General features: G+C 43.9%; 1 protein-coding gene across 3 annotated transcripts in view; it reads left to right on the top strand.

Annotated features, from left to right (window-relative positions):
* Nucleotides 1-18,836, top strand: part of LOC128876009 (fat-like cadherin-related tumor suppressor homolog) — a 506,666-nt gene extending 487,830 nt beyond the window's left edge. For 2 of the 3 annotated variants that reach the window (XM_054122088.1, XM_054122089.1), the window contains exons 14-24: nt 1,783-1,806; nt 5,212-5,448; nt 5,988-7,040; nt 7,452-8,095; nt 8,173-9,570; nt 9,758-9,895; nt 9,963-12,665; nt 12,882-13,215; nt 13,937-14,077; nt 14,315-14,461; nt 14,960-18,836. In XM_054122088.1, the coding sequence (XP_053978063.1) occupies nt 1,783-1,806; nt 5,212-5,448; nt 5,988-7,040; nt 7,452-8,095; nt 8,173-9,570; nt 9,758-9,895; nt 9,963-12,665; nt 12,882-13,215; nt 13,937-14,077; nt 14,315-14,461; nt 14,960-15,510 (7,370 nt within the window). In that variant the 3' untranslated portion in view covers nt 15,511-18,836. The remainder of the gene's footprint in view (nt 1-1,782; nt 1,807-5,211; nt 5,449-5,987; nt 7,041-7,451; nt 8,096-8,172; nt 9,571-9,757; nt 9,896-9,962; nt 12,666-12,881; nt 13,216-13,936; nt 14,078-14,314; nt 14,462-14,959) is intronic. The other variant, XM_054122090.1, reaches the window with a different exon arrangement.
* Nucleotides 18,837-18,949: the final 113 nt, after the last annotated feature.

Raw genomic sequence — 18,949 nt, 5'->3', positions numbered from 1 at the left:
TCGCCTTTTTTTTTTTTTTTTTTTTTTTTTAAGCATTTCGCGTCATCGTTCCATACGAGACGATAACACAACCTAGTAGAAGTGTATACAGGGTGACTCTCGAGTCCTGATGGTATGTACGGTCGACGGTACGACAAAGTGGTAGAGGATAATTTAGAATGGCATGACGACGCAGTTGCGCGGAGTGATTCTAGAAACTGGGTCGAGCCTCTTTTTTGTCACTTTCTTCTTTTATGCAACGGCGCAAACGCAATATGGATTTGCGCTTGTTTTTCAGATGGAACCATTTGCTTTTACATGAATCAATTCCTCTTGATATTCTGTGTATACGAATATCGAGGGTTGGTCGTTGAAAACATAATACTTTACGAGGTACTTCGCATTCTATGCGAGGAAACTACTTTGTTTTAAAAGTGTTCGAATGTCTCACTCTGCATTTTGTAAATAATAGGATACGTTATTTACGTACGGAGAGCCAAGGTAATCGAAGACACATGTGCCTTCGGTTCCCTTAATCCTTTGGACCAATTACGAAGCTCGTTGACTCACCCTGTGTAATCTTCTTTCGTTAAATACATATTTCCGTATTTGCTTCGACACGATTCCGATAGTGTTACGACAGCGGCAAACGTGTGTTACATTCGAAACGCAAATGTGCGATCGAAGAGTGCTACGTCCCCCGAATCCAGTCCCGAATTAAACGTCCTTTAACGATGATGCTCGTCTCAACTCGGCTATGGTACACATAATGACTATTTTTTTAAGCGTGACGGCTTATCCAAGTTAACCATGTGCCCAAGCACATTCCGTTTTAGCAAATGACGTCGGTTCCGCTGTACATGGAATGGTGTCCGGTGACTAAATTCTCTAATCAAGTAAACGGTGTAGTGGTGAGACGGTAGCAAAATGGGGATGTTGGAATGTATCGCACGTAACACAAGCTGCGGATGTATTTACGTCGACGATTTGTTCAGTTCTAATTGACTGTTATGATTGCTTAGGGATGATTGCTCTCTCTTCCTTATTGAGTACTCTGTAAGGTAGAGTATAGTTCGTTACCCAAAAGTTGGCGAGGCAGTTCGATTGGCTGTCGCGTAACGGCGACACCTTTATTCACACGCATTTTCGTTAATGGCTGACTCCGTTACATCTACAAAGCTACCGCGTAACGAAGTCGACGAACGAGAAAAGTCGAGATAAACTGAGAGAACAATAATAACTATTGGCGTAGATATGTATATGTAAGAAAAATTAAAGAGTTCGAAACGCGTAAGATGCACTTTCTATTTAACAGACAATATAATGTGGACTATGAGTATACACTGTATACTATACAATGTAACTGCTCGAAAGAAAGTGGGCTCCTGGGGGAACGAAGACGGACCAAACGGTGAAATTTCCTTACCTCTGACTCTTTCAATTCGTAAGTGCCTCGCCAACTTCTGAGCAATATACAGTACTCTACCTTGTCACAGGGTATATTAACAAGGAAGAAATAGCTATTTTTCCTAAACATTCGTACATGTATTTATTGAAAATCGTAATCGATCTGTGTACTTAATTTACTATTAATCAATTCGAGTTCAATATTCATCGACGTTCGAACGGAAAATTGATTTATACTTTGATTTATCGAGCTCGACTCTTACCGTTTACGTTTAATTTTGGACAGCAGACACGAATCTTCCCCCTTTACCTGTCTCTCCCAATAATTTATTCTTTACGAATGCTTATCTGATTGAACTAGAAATTAAAGTTTTGTTGTATCTCCCTGTTTCGCAGCCCCCGACAGTAACAATGGTCCTTGTGAGTATAAAACATACTAGTTCTATCCGTCTGCTGTGTTGCACTGTACGATGCTACTGCACTGCTCTCTGGTTTTATTGCACGACTCAAAATAACAATGAATCTCCTTTCTTTTCGCAACGTTTGCGACATAACACGTGGCTCACTCCATCCGCTAATCCCTGAATTAACATCAAGCACGAATAACGGAATACAAGTTAGAGCACATCGAACGTGTGGGATTTCCAACGAAATATCGATCATTATTCATGCCTTGTTAACATTCGTTTAGCTTGATCCTGTGGATAATACAATGACGGAAACATTACCATGATTCACCATGAAAGTACAAGTGGATTTGCCAGATATTTACGAACCATTTATGATCGTTGTCTTCTTAATTCCACCAGGTTCCAACAATGATTTCATAATTTTAAATAATACTTTGCGAACATTTGAAAATTCGAGAAAATTTGGAAGTTTTAGAAACGATCGGTACAGTAATTAAATTACATAGTGGGGTTAGCCACTGAGTCACAAAGTACAACAGGCTACTAACAAATTCATCAGCAGGACCAAGTCGAGACGCAATTCTTTTTTATTTTACTCATGTATCTTCATCTTCGTTCTTATTCAGGGAAATGGCTTTATCGCGACCTTTTAACAATATTAATAATAATAAATGTGGGTTTCACCGTAGTACCTCTCTCCTTTCGCCTAGCATCACAAAATTACTTCACCCCGCATCATCCCAAATTGCACGGAAGAATCTGCACCTAGAAAAACTTCCGAAACTCGTAACGCTTGGATACACGAAACCCAACGATCCAAAACTGGAACAGGCGTACCCGAGGCTTCCAGTTCCCACGTAGCTTCTGCGACTGCACTTACTCACACTCGGGTATCCTGTTCTTTGAAAGTCTAACCACTTACCACCGATCGTTGCACGATGCACGATTCCGTAAAATAAAAAAGTCAGGAAGAGGGGAAAAAATGGAAAGAAAATGTCGAACGTTAATAACAATGCAACTTTTAACGGCATGTTAACCCCGATACTCCATCCCTGGGTAGAAACGTTTTGGTCGTGCACTTTGCACCGGGAACATACTCTTACTTTTATTCACCGTTTCCCTCCCCCCGGCCATAAACTCGAACCGGTCTCATTATCTCATAGAAGCAACGGAGTTGTGTAAAACGGGCTTGGAGCACAGTGTTGCTTAAACGCAGTACGTTGTTACTTCGGAACCTCTCTTGCCGTGGTAATTTATCGAAACATGTCTCGACCGAGGCTTATCGTCGGCGCACTACCATTTTTCTTTTTTATTCATTTATTTTTTTTTTTTAATTTTTTTTCGTCACCTCCCGAGATTCTTGCAGCTTCACTCTGCTCGCATGACGTGCCTGCACCTTACATCGCGCGAATGGGATCTGCACCTAGAATGAGATGTAACACAATGCTGCGTTCCCACGTGTGCGACTGGCGCCGGGGTACTTAGTATTTTGAAATTCTGATAAAGAGTAGATTCGCATCAAAACGCCATCATACATTTGGGAATGTGGCATAACATAAGAGGGAGAAAAGTATAGCGGCATATCCCATTTTTAATAGGTTGACTGTGAGAGATTTCCGTTCTTTTCTTATCTGCTTGAGATCATTACAATCAGTTAATTTCATTGCGTAATTAGACGTTTCCAAATTCAACGTAACCATGAGTACTTCAGACTCGATTCAGAGTAATTCACTCGAATCTTAAAAAACAAAAACAAAAATTTGAAAGTAAAATTTATATTCTAATATTTGCAGGGTAAAGTATATTTCTATTTTGGTTCAATTTTTGTAGGTACGTTTTTAAGGAAAAGATATCAAAGGGTATATATACAAACATGTCAGAAGAAATTACTCTTAACCTTTGACTGATGACATCTGGTTTATCTGGTTCATAACATAGAAATTATACATACTAGCTTATTCTAGAGTTTATCTAGTGTTGAATAACAAACCAAAAGAAAAATTGAAAGCATGAAATGATGTTTCCGCTTCCGGTAAGATCGCACATCGCCAGTTAAAGGTTAATTGTTTGCATAACCAATTCAAATTACGGCGTAATGTGCGCGCTCCCAAATTCAACCAAGTAGCCATCTAACGGTTAATAGATCGAACTAAAATTCCGACCTCCGTTCAGCGCTCCACCGGGAAAAACGCCCAAGCTTGTCCTCGATTAGTTCTTCTTCTTACAGCTAGATCGCGCCATTTATACTGTTCTACCGAGTTATGGTATTGCACCGACAGGTGTCGATAAAAAATAGTATAAATGGCGCCATCTAGCTGTAAAAAGAAGAACTAATCGAGAACAAGCTTGGGCGTTTTCCCGGTGATGCGCTGAACGGAGGTCGGAGTTTTAGTTCGAACTATTCACCGCTAGATGGTCACTAGGTTGACTTTGGGAGCCCGCGAATTAGGCCATAATTTAAATTAATTATGCGAACATTCATATTTAACTGGTACCCTGTGGTCTCATAGGCCACTTCATCCCTTTAATTGTTCATTCAATATGTAATATAACAACATCTGAACTTTTTTGAAATAGTTTGTACAATGTAACGTAGTACTCCAAAATAATACGTACACGTTCAAATACACAAATGTTTAAAGGATATTTCACATAAATTAAGTCTCATGCGTTCAGTAGTAAACTAACATTTAATATGTACACTACGCAAAAATTGAATAACTAGAAACAGAAATACACTTGTATTCTCTTATGTTCATACACTCTAAAATCTCGTTTTATCATGTGACTGTGAGTAAAGACACTTTACCGATGCACTATTATTTAAAAAATAAACAAAAGCAAAATTCAGCCCAACTGATTTCAAGAAGTAACCTTCCACTCCCACTACCCCGCTATTAATCTTCCAAAACAATATACATATCACCGCTATATTACAATGCATCTCCATAGAAAATCATCTTCTCTAAAGAAACACGATCGACTAGTCTAGACCCAGCATCGAGTAGTCCAAACACGCGATGCAGATCCGACCAGTCAACCTGTTAAGTCGCCATACCCGCACTGTCACGTTCAAAGGTGCAGACATACTCTGGTAGCATTCGCAAATTCATTCACGGGTGTCGAACGTCTTGTACAAACATGTTTATTACGTGACTTGCATTCGCCAGTGTGTCCCTTTGGTGTCCGCGAAACCGAGCAACTCCTCGTGTATCCGATCGCCCCCCGAGCGTGTTTCGTCACCGCAAGGTGTTCATTGAACGTAGAGATTACACTTCGCAAAGTTTCTCTCGATAATTCACGGCGTGACCGTTGTCTACCTGAAACGCGAAAGGAAAAGAAGTTTCTCGGCTTTGTGGACGCTAACGCTGCATAGAGTGCTTTTGGGTCTACAATCTTCTCTTCAATAAATTAGGTGTAATCTATGTGGTGGATGAGCTGGATTATGAACAGAAGAAGCAGTACGAGCTGACCGTGAGAGCAACAGACAGCGTGTCAGGTGTTTACGCCGAGGTGCTCGTCAGCATTCTCGTGCTGGACGTCAACGACTGCCCGCCGGAATTCACTCAGGACTCGTACAACATCTCCGTCTCCGAGGCAGCCCCGTTCGGCACCTCTGTGTTGAGAGTGAGCTCGAGGGATAACGACACGGGTAAGTTTATCTATCGCAACTATTCTACCATAATTAGTTCCTTATTTGAACAAAGAAAACTACAGTCAAACCTGTTTTTGTACGATAGATAGGGACCGCATAAAAAAAGTCTCACTTAAGAATATACATTTTAAGGAAGCACTTATGTCTAAAAATAAAATAAGAACCATACAAAACTATATGTAAATAGAAAAAATAATTAATTTAAATTTAATCTCGCTTAAAAATAAATCCTATCTTAATGGTCAAAAAATGTGTCTGCATCCTCCGAAGATCGGTAAGTATGTAACTAATGTCAAGCCAATGTAACTGTATGTAACTGTTTGCAATGCAATAGACGACACATTTCAACAATACGTGATCGTAGCTTCATTCTTCTTCCTTTATTAATAATCGACCGTAGTTATATGCTCCCGTTCGTTAATTTCAAATATCGCATAAAACAAGACCGCACAAAAACAGGTTTGACTGTATAGGAAAAGTGTTATTCGTGGTCACAGTGGACCATCGATCTCACAACAATTTGTTCATTCGCCCAGGTATAAATCAGCAAGTTCGTTACGCGATCCAAAACGACACGGAGAACAGCACGGATCTGTTTCACATCGATCCCGAGGAGGGTGTGATATTCCTGAAGAGATCGTTGGATCACGAGGCACACGAGTCGCATCACTTCACGGTGATCGCCATCGACCGCGGCGTACCGAGTCTCTCGAGCACCGCTCACGTTTGGGTGACCGTCATCGACATGAACGACAACCCACCCAAGTTCGAGCAGCCGTCCTACACGTGTTTCCTGTCCGAGCACGCGGAACGGGGTCAGTTCGTGACGGTGGTGTCCGCCAGCGATCCCGATTACGTCGACGAGAAGCTTACGTACACCATCGTGGGCGGTAACGAGCAGCAAACGTACAACATCGACCAATCGACAGGCATCATTTCCCTGATCAATATGCAAAACTTCGGCGAGAAGAAGCTCAGCATGCTGAACGTATCAGTCACCGACAACGTCTACACGAGCTTCACGCGCGTCAAGATCGAGATATTGCCCGCCAATAGGCACAATCCGAAGTTCCCGAATCCGTTGGTGGAGGTGACCGTTTTGGAGAACCAGCTGCCAGGTCGATTGGTGACTAGTGTAATAGCGACTGACGACGACTTCGGGGATTACGGCACGGTGATGTACACCATAGCGTCCGATATGATGAGGGAGATATTCGACATTAACAGGATCACTGGCGAGATCGTGACGAGGAAAAAGCTGGATCGCGAGGAACAGAAACTGTACGAGCTGCCAGTGATGGCCACCGACGGGGGTGGCAGGTCAGGATTTGTGATGGTCAGAGTCAAGGTTGGAGATGAGAACGATAATTCACCCGTGTTCCTCTTGAGGGAGTACAAGGCCAGCATACACGGGAACCTGACTCTGAACACACCGTTCCTGAAGGTCAAGGCTCAGGACGCGGACGATGACGACGCTGCAAGGATCGTTTACTCGATATACGAACCCCAGACTTCGGAGACGAAGGCGTTGTTTGGCGTCAATCCTGACACTGGAGCGATGTTCCTGCAGAAAAGCGCGGTACCATGGGGTAAGAATTCTCACTTTTGATTAGAACGTTTCTGTGCTTGGTAAAGACCGGACTCAGACAGATTGATAAAATACCCACTAAAACACACTCTAGAAATAAAATAAGATATAAAATACGTGATTTTATACTTACCTGACATAAGACTGTGCAATTGTTGCAACTTACAAATTTTATATAGTCTATTTAGAACTCAAATAGATGTAGTAAATCGATATATTTTTTATATATTCACTTTATAAATATAGTTTATAAGAATATATTATCCGTAAAATTTAGACTTAAGAAAATATGTATGTAAAATACTGTTAAAAAATGCTCTAAATGGAATAACTATAGCCAAATAGTTTGTCACTTTAAATAAATACTCCAATAATCTGACCGTACTCAACCACCACGTGTTAAATTTTTCAGAAAATCAACTGTTCGAGCTGTTCATTCGCGCAGAGGATAAAGGCGTGACAACTCACCACGCGGACGTACCTCTCAACGTTTACATAATGGGCTCGCTAGACGTTCCTCCACTCTTCGAACGAAAGGAGGATAAATTCTTCATATCCGAGGCGTCTCCCGTCGGCACTCCGATAACAAGGCTAAAAACCGTGACCAACAGCACGGTATCTTACAGAATAGTATCAGGAGACGAAGACTCGCCGCTTTTCACGATCGACTCCCACGGTCAGATCACTCTGGCCAAACCGCTGGACCGAGAATTGAAAGACAACCATCTGATCGGGGTTCTCGCTGAAACCGATTCGAGTCCTCCGCTGACGGCTCTCGCCGAGATATCTCTGCAGGTGTTGGACGAAAACGACCACGCTCCAAAGTTCGAAAGCAACCCTTACAGCATCAATCTGGCGGAGAACATAGAGGAAGGGACGTCGATTTTGAAGATCATCGCACACGACGATGATTTAGGAAGCAACGGGGAGGTTCGTTACTCCTTTGGTTCTGACATTGGCGAATTGGCGAATGTATTCACGGTGGACGCGTATACTGGGTGGATATCGACGTTGGTTCAGCTCGACAAGGAGAAACAACCGGAATACAAGTTCCAGGTAAGGCTAAGTGTTGAAGGGATTCCGAAATAATAGACAAGTAAAACTAACGCAAACGTTTCTTTCTATTTCGTTAGGTGGTCGCAACAGATAACGGGAACCCGAAACACTTTGCTAGAACTTCCGTGCACGTTAAGCTGAAGGATTATAACGACAACGCTCCGATGTTCGTGGACGATCGTTACGAGGCTGCCGTGAACGAGGACGCTCTGCCAGGAACGGTGGTGGTCAAGCTCGTCACCGTCGACAAAGATTCGGACGTCAACACGCCGATCGAGTTCTACATAACATCCGGAGACTCGAGATCGCAGTTTCAGATCAGGTCAACCGGCGAGGTTTACGTGGCGAAGGCCCTGGACCGTGAGACCATCGATCGTTATGAACTCGAAATCATCGGGACCGATGGCAAATACGTTTTCAAGACAAAAGTGACGGTCCAAGTGCTGGACGTGAACGACAACCCGCCGTATTGCCTTAGGTATCGTTACAGAGAGATACTCTCCGAAGGCTCGCATCCTGGGACGTACGTGCTCACCGTTCTAGCCACGGATTACGACGACGAACCGAATGCCAAATTGCGTTTCTACTTGACGGGCGATAACAATGATAAATTCTCCCTAGACAAGGAGACGGGGGTCCTGAAGACCATCGGTCAGCTCGATCGAGAAACTCAAGCGAAATACTCGCTCACTGCCCACGTGCAAGACAGAGACAAGCCGTCTTGGGAGTGCTCCTCTCAGCTGGAAATCCTGGTCTCCGATCTGAACGATAACGCGCCAAAGTTCACCATGCAGACCTACAGCGCAACGCTGCCGGAAGACGTCGAAGTGGGTACTTTAGTGACCAAAGTGCACGCCACAGACGACGACATCGGCATCAATCGCAAGATCAGATACGAGTTCGTCGATTCCGCCGACGGCCAGTTCCTCATCGCCGCGGACAGCGGTATCGTCACCCTGGGCAAGTCGTTGGACAGAGAGACGAAAGCTATGTACAACGTTACCATTCAAGCTATGGATCAAGGAACACCTCAGCTGATGAGCATCACCTCGCTCATCGTCAACGTGCAGGACATCAACGACAATCCTCCAGAGTTCGCCTCCAAGATTTACTTCGCCAAGGTGCCCGAGATATACGCCATTGGCACGGAAGTCGCAAGGGTCCTCGCTACGTCCAAGGACACAGGTGTGAACGCTGACGTATACTACTCGATCGTCGGTGGAAACGAGCACAAGAAGTTCCAAATAGACGCGCGTACGGGCGTCATCACCATCTCGGAACAGTTGGACTACGAGCGCGCACGGGACTACTTCCTGACCATCCAAGCAGTCGACGGAGGCATACCACCGTTAAACAATCACGCTACCGTGAACATCACCGTGATCGATAGCAACGATAACGCTCCCATCTTCAGCGAAGTTTCGTATAGGGCGTCCGTGAGGGAGGACGCCAAAGTTGGGGAGAAAGTCACGCAGGTAAACATTCTGGTTCATTAGTCAGTTACTTATCCAGGCCTCACTTATCCAGGTGCGACTGTACGTACTCTAGAATCAGTTTTGGCCCGAATATCCGTCTACGAGTCTTACACGTGCTTGTAGCTTAAGGGGTTAAAGTGAGTAACCGTATCCATTATAACTACATTTGATTCGATTAACGTTCCAGGTATACGCAAACGACTTGGACAGCGAAGAAAACGGGAACGTGTCTTACTACATCGAACGAGGCGACAGACAAAAGCAATTCTCGATTGATCAGAAAACGGGACAAATCTCCGTAGCCGCGCCCCTCGATCGAGAAGAGGTGAGTGGAAATCACACACGAATCCTTCTGCGCACGATTGTCATGTAACCGCAATTTTCCATTTCAGATCTCCAACTACGTGCTAGAGGTTCACGCTCGCGACAGCGGTATACCGATGCTCACCAGCTTCGTGATGGTGAACATCGAGATTCTCGATGCAAACGACAATCCACCGCTGTTCTCGCTCTCGAATTATACCGCCGTGGTGCAAGAAGATAAGCCCTTGGGCCATACCGTGTTGCAGTTCGTCGTCACCGATGCAGACATCGACAAGAACGCCGATCCGTTCACGTTTGACTTCCGCTCTGGAAACGAGGGCGATGCCTTCCGATTGGAGCAAGACGGCACGCTGCGAACGGCGACAAAGTTCAACAGCAGAGTGAAAGATAAATACGTGTTGCACATCCGGGTTTTCGATAACGGAAGCCCGCCTCTGTACTCTGACGCGTGGGTCGTGATCAAAGTCATCGAGGAGTCCCAGTATCCACCTGATATAACGCCGCTGGAAGTAGTGATCAATTCTTATATGGACGAGTATCCAGGCGGTATCATAGGAAAGGTTCACGCGGTCGATCAAGACCAATACGATACGCTCTCGTACTCCTTGGTGCCATCGTCTCCAATACCGAACGATCTCTTCCAAATCGATAAGATCGACGGCACCTTGGTGGCCCTCCCTCGACTAGACATCGGGGAGTACAGAGTAAATGTCAGCGTATCGGATGGCAAATTTACTCGCCATTCCATTGTAAAAGTGAACGTCGATCTGGTGAGCGAGAAGATGTTGGAGAACTCCGTGATCGTTCGATTCAGAGAAGTCAGCCCCGAGGACTTCATACTGAGCCACCGCAAGGGATTCGTCAGGACGGTGCGCAACGCGATGAACTGCAGACTCAAGGACATCGTCGTCATCAGCGTTCAACCGTCCACGGACGAGGCGAACTTGATCAAATCCCGGGCGATTCGTCAGGCCGTGCACAACGATTTGGATCTCCTGTTCGCGGTGAAGAAAGGCGGGTCTGCTCTGGGTTCCTCAGGATTTTACTCTTCGGAGAGCATAAGGGAGGCGTTGAATCAACACATCGAGGAGCTCGAAGAGTCCACGAAACTGGTGGTTGAGGAGATCGTTAGATTCAAGTGCAACAAGGGCTACTGCGTATACGGAGACTGCCAGGACAAGATCATGCTCGATCTCACGCAGATCACGCCCGTGGCCACCGACGTGATGAGCTTCGTGTCACCGCGGCATAAACACAAGATGGAGTGCAACTGCAAGGAGGGCTACGCTGGCAATCACTGCGAGATGGTCGTCAACGAGTGCGCTAGGGATCCCTGTCCGATGTTCAAGGTATGCGTGCCAGACTCTTCTGTTCAAGGTTACTCCTGCCAGTGTCCCGAGGGCTTCGCTGGACAAACCTGCGACATAGACATCTCCAAATGCCACGACGAGTCCTGTTACATACCGCGGAATCCGATATCCTTCAGCGGGAAGAGCTACGCTCGCTACAGAATCGACAAAACCCTCATCAGGCAAATCATCGAGGATCGCCTCAGTCTGTCCCTGAGAATTAGGACGGTGCAACTGACCGGAAACTTGATGTACGCGGCTGGCAAGGTCGATTATAACGTCCTGGAGGTCGTCAACGGAGTCGTGCAATACAAATTCGATCTGGGAAGTGGCGAGGGCTTGGTTCGCGTGAGTAGCGTGTACGTGAGCGACGGACAGTGGCACGAGATCCAACTGGAACGGGAAAGCAATAGCGCCAAGTTGACGGTGGATGGAAAACACGTGGCTCACGGCTCGGCACCCGGCATCAACGACATCCTGAACCTTCAGTCGGACGATCTCTACTTGGGCGCCGAAGTGAGACAACATCCGTCGATTCTGGGCTTCGAGGACGTGCAACGAGGCTTCATCGGGTGCATGGACGACGTTAGGATCGCCAGAGTATCGGTTCCTCTGCACATGAGCGGCGCCAGTAGCGTGGCTGTCTTGAAACGCTTCGCAAACGTCGAGTTCAGTTGCGATGCTGCTACCGTTCTTATTCCGCCAGGAATCTGTGGCTCGCAGCCCTGTCAAAATGGTGGCACGTGTAAAGATTCCGGTGGCGATACCTACGAGTGCCAATGTCACGGTAGATTCGCGGGTCTAGCTTGCGAAATCGACACTGACCCCTGCGCATCCTCTCCTTGCCTGTATGGTGGACGTTGCAAGATAGTTCCAGAGGGAGGTGACTATGGCTGCGAGTGCGTCGGCCCCAGTCTGAGTGGCAAACGTTGCGAGTTTGGAAGATACTGCAGTCCGAACCCTTGCATCCATGGTGGCGTGTGCGAGGAGGGTAACAGCGGTCCGATATGCAAATGCCAGGGATTCACGGGTGAGCGTTGCGAGAGCGACGTGAACGAATGCGACGCCAATCCGTGCACCAACGGAGGCACCTGTATCAACGAAATCGGGACGTACAGGTGCGTCTGTCCGCCGAACATGACCGGTTTGAACTGTGGGAATCCCGCGTATTCGACCCCGATCATATCGAGTCACTTCAACATCACCTGGGAGCAGCTAATGTGGATAGGCGTGGCGGTGGTGTCGAACATTTTCCTGATCATCGTAGTCCTCGCGTTCCGACGGATCAGAATGAAGCGCACCAGGGCGCGGGCGAACAACATCAACAACGAGACCAGAAAGGAGATCGTTCTGAACTCTGCCAGACCGCACGAGCACGAATTCAAGCGCAGCTCGAAGCTGAGCAACTTGGAAGTGATACAGGTACATATAGGTATATCCGACGAGCACTGAGAAGAAAGCGCATGTTTTTTAATCATTTTTTTCTTCATCGTACACGCCAGCGGTAGATGATTTAGTGAGATTTTATTTTCATGCCGTTTTATTCTTGGTTTGCGATCATCAGCCGGTATTCCCCCATTTCCTAGCGAGTGACGCGTGCATTGAGTTTAAGGTTTTTCGTGTGATTCTTTTTTGCAGAGAGAACCTCCCCAATGCCCTCCCAGACCCGCATCCTACACACCCAGCTCGAACAACGAGCCAGCCGCGTACAGTAACTCGGCGGCAGTGGCTCTGAATAATCTGGACACTCTGCGTAGCTACGGTAGCGCTGGCGACGAGCTGGAAAACTTCCCGCCAGATTATTTGAGAAACCTAAACCGCAGCACTCCTGTGCCTCCTCCATCCTTAAGTCTTGCTAACCCGGTCGGCGGAAACGCTACAGGCAGCGACACGGATAGCCTCCATAAGCCTACCTGGCAGGAGCAGATGCAACTAGCCTCCTTCATCACGGACACGACCAAGATCAAGAATGGTGAGTAGTATGCGTTGCTGATTCCCCGACTCATCGTAGCTTCTTACTTTTGTTTTTCGCTTGCGGCATGCATCGTGGGTGGAACTCTACATAGCTTCTCTCCTCGACTCTTTCACGTCCTTTCGTTTCCCGATAGCGCCTTTCTTTGTATTCTCTCTTTCATTCTGTCCCTACGATTACTCTCGACTACTTCGTCGACGTTCCATTTCCAATTTAACATGAAATTAACTATAGTCAGTCACGCACGAGCGCAGCGTCAATATCTCAGAGTAATAATTCGCGGTTATAGAAATAAATATCGTATATCACTCAGGAGTTAGCGAAGCACCTACGAATTGAAGGGACAGAGGCAAGGAAATTTCATGAGCCTGTCACTGTCTTAATAACGAAAATGCGTGTAAGTAAAAGTGTCGTTGTTACGCCACAGCCAATCGAACTGCCTCGCCAACTTCTGAGCAACGATATGTACATGGTTGAAAAACATATACCTAATCTCCACCTTTTTTTATTATACCCTGGCTATAGTTGTACCGTAAAAGGAATCTATAATAATTCCCTTCGCCTCACTTGTATATATTAGAAGGTTTAGACGCTATGCTCTCGTATGATGGACTGTACTTCCATCTCCTCTTCTTAATATGAACGTCGAGAACAGTATGCTGACTTGGGCGTGTAGCGAATTGAATTAACACTGGTTGTATCGTATTGTGTGCGCTAACAGACCTGAAACGAGCGAGCCCAGTGGTACCAGAGCTGACCACTGGAGGACTTCTACTAAATTCATCTCGACGCGTGCCTCATGGAGGTGGGACCTCCGTTGCCTCCATGATGTCCATCGAGGATGATCCTCGTATTGTCGGCGGTAAGTCTGAGTAATTAGTATGCCTGAAAGATCACGATGCATACGTTAATTGGGTTTAATGCTTCGCTTTTCGCTATCCCTATATCTCTATCGGCCAGTTCTCTTTTTTTTTTTTTTTATTTTATTTTATTTGACCCTTTCACCAGAACACTGCTTCTCTCCTCGCTCCACATCGCGGCGACGGGGATCGTCGCATGTAGCGCGTCGGAGTACAGTTGTTGTCTGCAATGCTTTTAGGGTATCACTGGGACTGTTCAGACTGGGTCAGGCCAAGCCAAAACCCCCTACCTAACATCACGGAGGTACCTGGAAGCGAAGTTCCAGACTCGTCCAGCTTCCACAGCAATGAGAGTAACGAATCAAACACTCCTCAGTTACCGTCAGGTGAGTACGTCGAATTGCATGCGCGACATACCGCTTCTACTCGCACACTTGCACTTTCAAACACTTCGGTTATAACACTGTCAGCTCACGTGCTGTCTCTGGTAATTTCTCACCTAGAACATCTTTCGGAAGCAGCTTGAATTATCTTTTTAGTTTCAAATAACTATTACTTGCGTCGATTACTGTAAAAGTATGTATGTAACGGTAAAGAATTCGAGGTTTTGCTTGATTCGTAGTTTAATCGATCCCGTTTGACCCTCAGCTTGTAGAGTGTATTCGTTACGAAGCTGGAGCTGTTGGAATATGTTCATCTTAACTGAGAAATACAAAAAAAAACTACTCGATGATGAGATCGCGAGCATTGTATATACTTCACTCGTCGATACCTACCAATGCAAGATTACCTTCTACGTACCAGTTGGGGGTTAAATTAGTCCACCTCTTCGCGTCTTCGCATAAATCATCGTGTGCGATGTAATATATGTAATTTGGTTTCAGTGCACGGCTCTGTAGATCCGGCGAGGGACATCGAAACGTTAAACGAAGACCAGGAATCAGAATACGTCGGTGACTCGGAATGCGGTACCGAGTTCTCGGAACAGTATCATTGCGCCGAAACGCAGCGGTTGAATCCTCTCGACAGCGGCGGCGAGGGTGAATACAAATACAAAGGTTCCGAAAGTTATCTCCGTCATCCGAACTCATACCTGCCGCATTACAACATTCACACGGATACGGAGAACGAAACGAATCCGTTAAACGGACGTCTTAGTACGCTAGAATCCGACGAGGAGGAAGACGATGTAGTGCCTTATGGTTTCCCAAGCACCCGACGTAACCGATGCCACAAGGGCGACGACATCGACGAAATCGGTTCGGTGATCACCACACTGGAGGAAAGAAACTCTTTGTTAGGAGGCGCTACCAGCAACAGCGACTTATCTACTAATTTATGCGAGATCGACGACTCCGAGTACGAGATCGCCGACCAAAAGAGCAACGGTCGTCTGTGGTTGTCGGGAAACGGTATCACGCAAACCTCGGTGTGACGAATAGTAGTGTCACCGTTTGAGTTCAGACTGAACGTGATCGTGTTTTTCTGTGCTTCTTGAGTAAGAAAATCGAGTGCGAATGTTTGTGAATATATGACAATTTTGTACATACATATTATCAGCATAGGTAGAGAGAGAAAAAAAAGAGTGTACAGAGGCAGCTACGCAAGAAGAAACTGGCGATGAGTCGAAACCGACCGGTATGAATTACACATACCGAGCCAACGATGTACGTTGTTCAACGCCAGGGGTGGGCAGAATTTTATTCCAATAATAAGTAACGATTAAAGTTGTGTATCTTGATCTGTCCGCGACCTTTAATTAATTCAACAGTTGTTTGGAAAATTTTCCATTCGGTTACCTTGATATTCATTCTACTATTCGGTTTCATTATTTTTATTTAACGAGTAACGAATGAAAGGTTGTTTAACTTCCATTCGTTATTCAACATTTTTATTCGAATAAGAATTTTATTCATCCCTGGTTCCATGCAGGTACATCGTGCCTCAAATCTCCTATGTAGGTAGAGCTTAGGTACTGACGTACTTAATTCTGCGATCCTTGAAGAAATTATATGGAGCGACAAGCACGAAAATGAACACGTATTTTGGGGGAGCAATTTTTCGTTTTCACATGCTTTTTTCACGATGAATAATACCAGGTTTTTAAAACGATTGGTACAAGCTCACGTTCCGTTAAACATGAATTTTTTTCGAGAGATATTACATTTTGACAGTTCTTACAGCCGTGGACCATGAAGCGTCTAATAATTTTTCGTATCGTGAAACATTAATCTTTCTTCTTCTACCAAGGGGGATGAGGTTTAGTAAAAAGGATATATATATAAATATTATGGCAACTATGCGCAACTATTACGAGTAAGAAGTTATCTTGGTTAAGGATAAAATTCGTTACTTGGGAGAAGTAAATTTAATCACGACCGCGTCGTCAGACCAATGACTATTATTTAATGACCTATTGTTTAAACTTAAATGTTATCCACAACTATATAATTCCAGTGCAAAAGAAAAGTACATAGGTACGTTTATGTATTTTTACTATTTGCTAACCGACTTTATTTTGGTTACGTACGAAACGAACCGACGGACTACTTAATAATATAAATGTAAGTACCAGCGTAGTCTAGCGAGTAAATGAATTGACTCTAGTGAAAAAAAAACAGTGCTCTGCTTCTAGGGCGAATATATGTGCATGACTGCTGGCGTTTATTGCAGCGAAGCACAATAGTTAAAAAAAGATATGAAATATTTTTACTGTGATGATAATAATGTTTATACGATGATCAAATACTATGACTTGTATCATAATGATTGTAATATTAACTATCCAACGTTTTATAAAAGGGAAAGAAATTAAGAAGCGGAGGGCATCCTCCTCCCATGTGTACGTAAGCTAAGTCAACGTTCCGTTTGTTTAACTTCTTCTTCTTCTTCTTCTTCTGTTTTATTTGTTCACTTTCTTTTACTTTGAACTTATTCTTCCATCGGTCACCATCATGTTCGACAAACATAACTGCATACATGGTGCTACTACTTACATCACGCTTTAACATTTTATCTACTCCTTAATAAGACTGCTCGGCGATGCGAATTATACGCAGCTCATTAACGCTCTTACCATGAATTACTCATAGTTCTCACGCTATTAATTTCATTGTCAGAATCTGTCCACATAATTATAATGAAACATGTTTTAAACTGCCAACTAACTTTTAATGCCATACAAACAATGCATTTCCCTTGATTAATTTGTGTAGTTGAGCGCGACACACAATGGATCAAGAAACTGTTATTTCCGTGCCTAATGTCTTGTAAACACTATGTACTTCCATGCGAGATACTTTTAGTTGAGCATATTATCTAGCGGCAGCTTAATTGGGTGAAGTGTACACGTTTTCTTTTTTATATATATATATATGTAGAATTTTCAAATTCATTTTTTATGTTCCTGTTCTGTAAAGGACGCTAGCCATCTTACTCTATATTTAGTGGGATAAATGAGTAAACCACGTTAATAATAATGCGAAACAGGGTGACTTCTCTTTTGCGTTGACCAAGAGTTAAAACGAAATTATCTCGTTCTTGTGTAAGTTCGAAACAGCTGTGCCTCCCGTTTCTGAAATTTCAATGCAACACTTACATGGATACAATTAAACTTAGATAATTTATTCTATATTAGAATGAAATAAGAATATTGTACAGTTTTAACTTAACAAATTGTATCGGAAACAACATCAACCACGCAATGAAAGTTTCAGTTCACGTAGAAGCACGGCGAAATTCTTAACTGTTAAGATTAGTTTTATTTTTTACAAATCGATAATGAACACATATTGGTTAAAGACTGTAAAAGTGATGCGGATGATAAAGGATCGTCCATTCATAAATATCGTACCAATCAGTTTGTAATCATACGGAGGTCGTAAAGTATTTGGTTGTTAAGAAAGAGGAACACGCAATATTTTGTAGAGCTTCTGATCAATTAGCAACATTAAGTTTTTCATAAAACATTCTCGTAAGAGTAGTATTTAATGATTTAATATGATTAACAATTCAAGCAATCGGAATTGATCGAAGAAACATAATACTTTTTTTGTGTGCGTTTACTTTTTTATTTTCCGAACTACTTATTATTGACTTTTTTGTACTTGATTATAATTTACAAACTAATAAATAGTTCCGTTTACTTCTCACTATATCACGAACTTGCCATAATTGTACAATTGTGAAGAAGTAGAAAATGAAATAACACGAAAAAAAATGTGGGTACAACTTCCAAATTCACCGTAACACTTAGCCCTGCTAATAGGATACATATCGATATCATGGAATCTTTCAAACAGTGAGGAACTTGACTTGTTATAATTATAAGGCTATAATTAATTTGTACAAGATCAACCTATTGTAATAAAGAAAACAATCTTGCCTACATTTTATCTAATATTGCATTATTAACCATCGTACCGTCGAAACAGATTCGCCGCTCCTCCTCGAAATATGCGTTTTTTTTTATTGGCCGCGCGGCTCACATCAAAGGCTACCGCGAGACAAAGAAGAGAAACGAGATACGAGTGACGAGAGCGAGTGATAATTAGAATGCATTGGCGTGAAATATTACAGCGATTATTATTTCCTTATAACTTGTTTTAGTTTAAAAAATAGTAAAAACAATACACAGATGTCAAGAGTAAAGTTATTTATTTATAATTATTCGTTACAAAAATAGTTTTGGGTGATCTAGAAATATTATCTTGTGACGTCACATGAGGGCATCGTTTCCCGTTATTTTTGCCTCACTTTGATTCGTAGATCCGTGTCTGCAAGGGTGGAGTGAGCGGCCTTGTCCTTTTGTCCCGATCCCTTCTAGTTTACGGACACTCGATAAATTAACGTAGTTGGTTAGTACATTAGGGAAA

Source organism: Hylaeus volcanicus, chromosome 4 (assembly GCF_026283585.1).
Source record: "Hylaeus volcanicus isolate JK05 chromosome 4, UHH_iyHylVolc1.0_haploid, whole genome shotgun sequence".
NCBI lineage: Eukaryota > Metazoa > Arthropoda > Insecta > Hymenoptera > Colletidae > Hylaeus > Hylaeus volcanicus.
The sequence above is the reverse complement of the archived record's forward strand: the minus strand, read 5'-3'. Positions and strand labels throughout refer to the sequence as shown.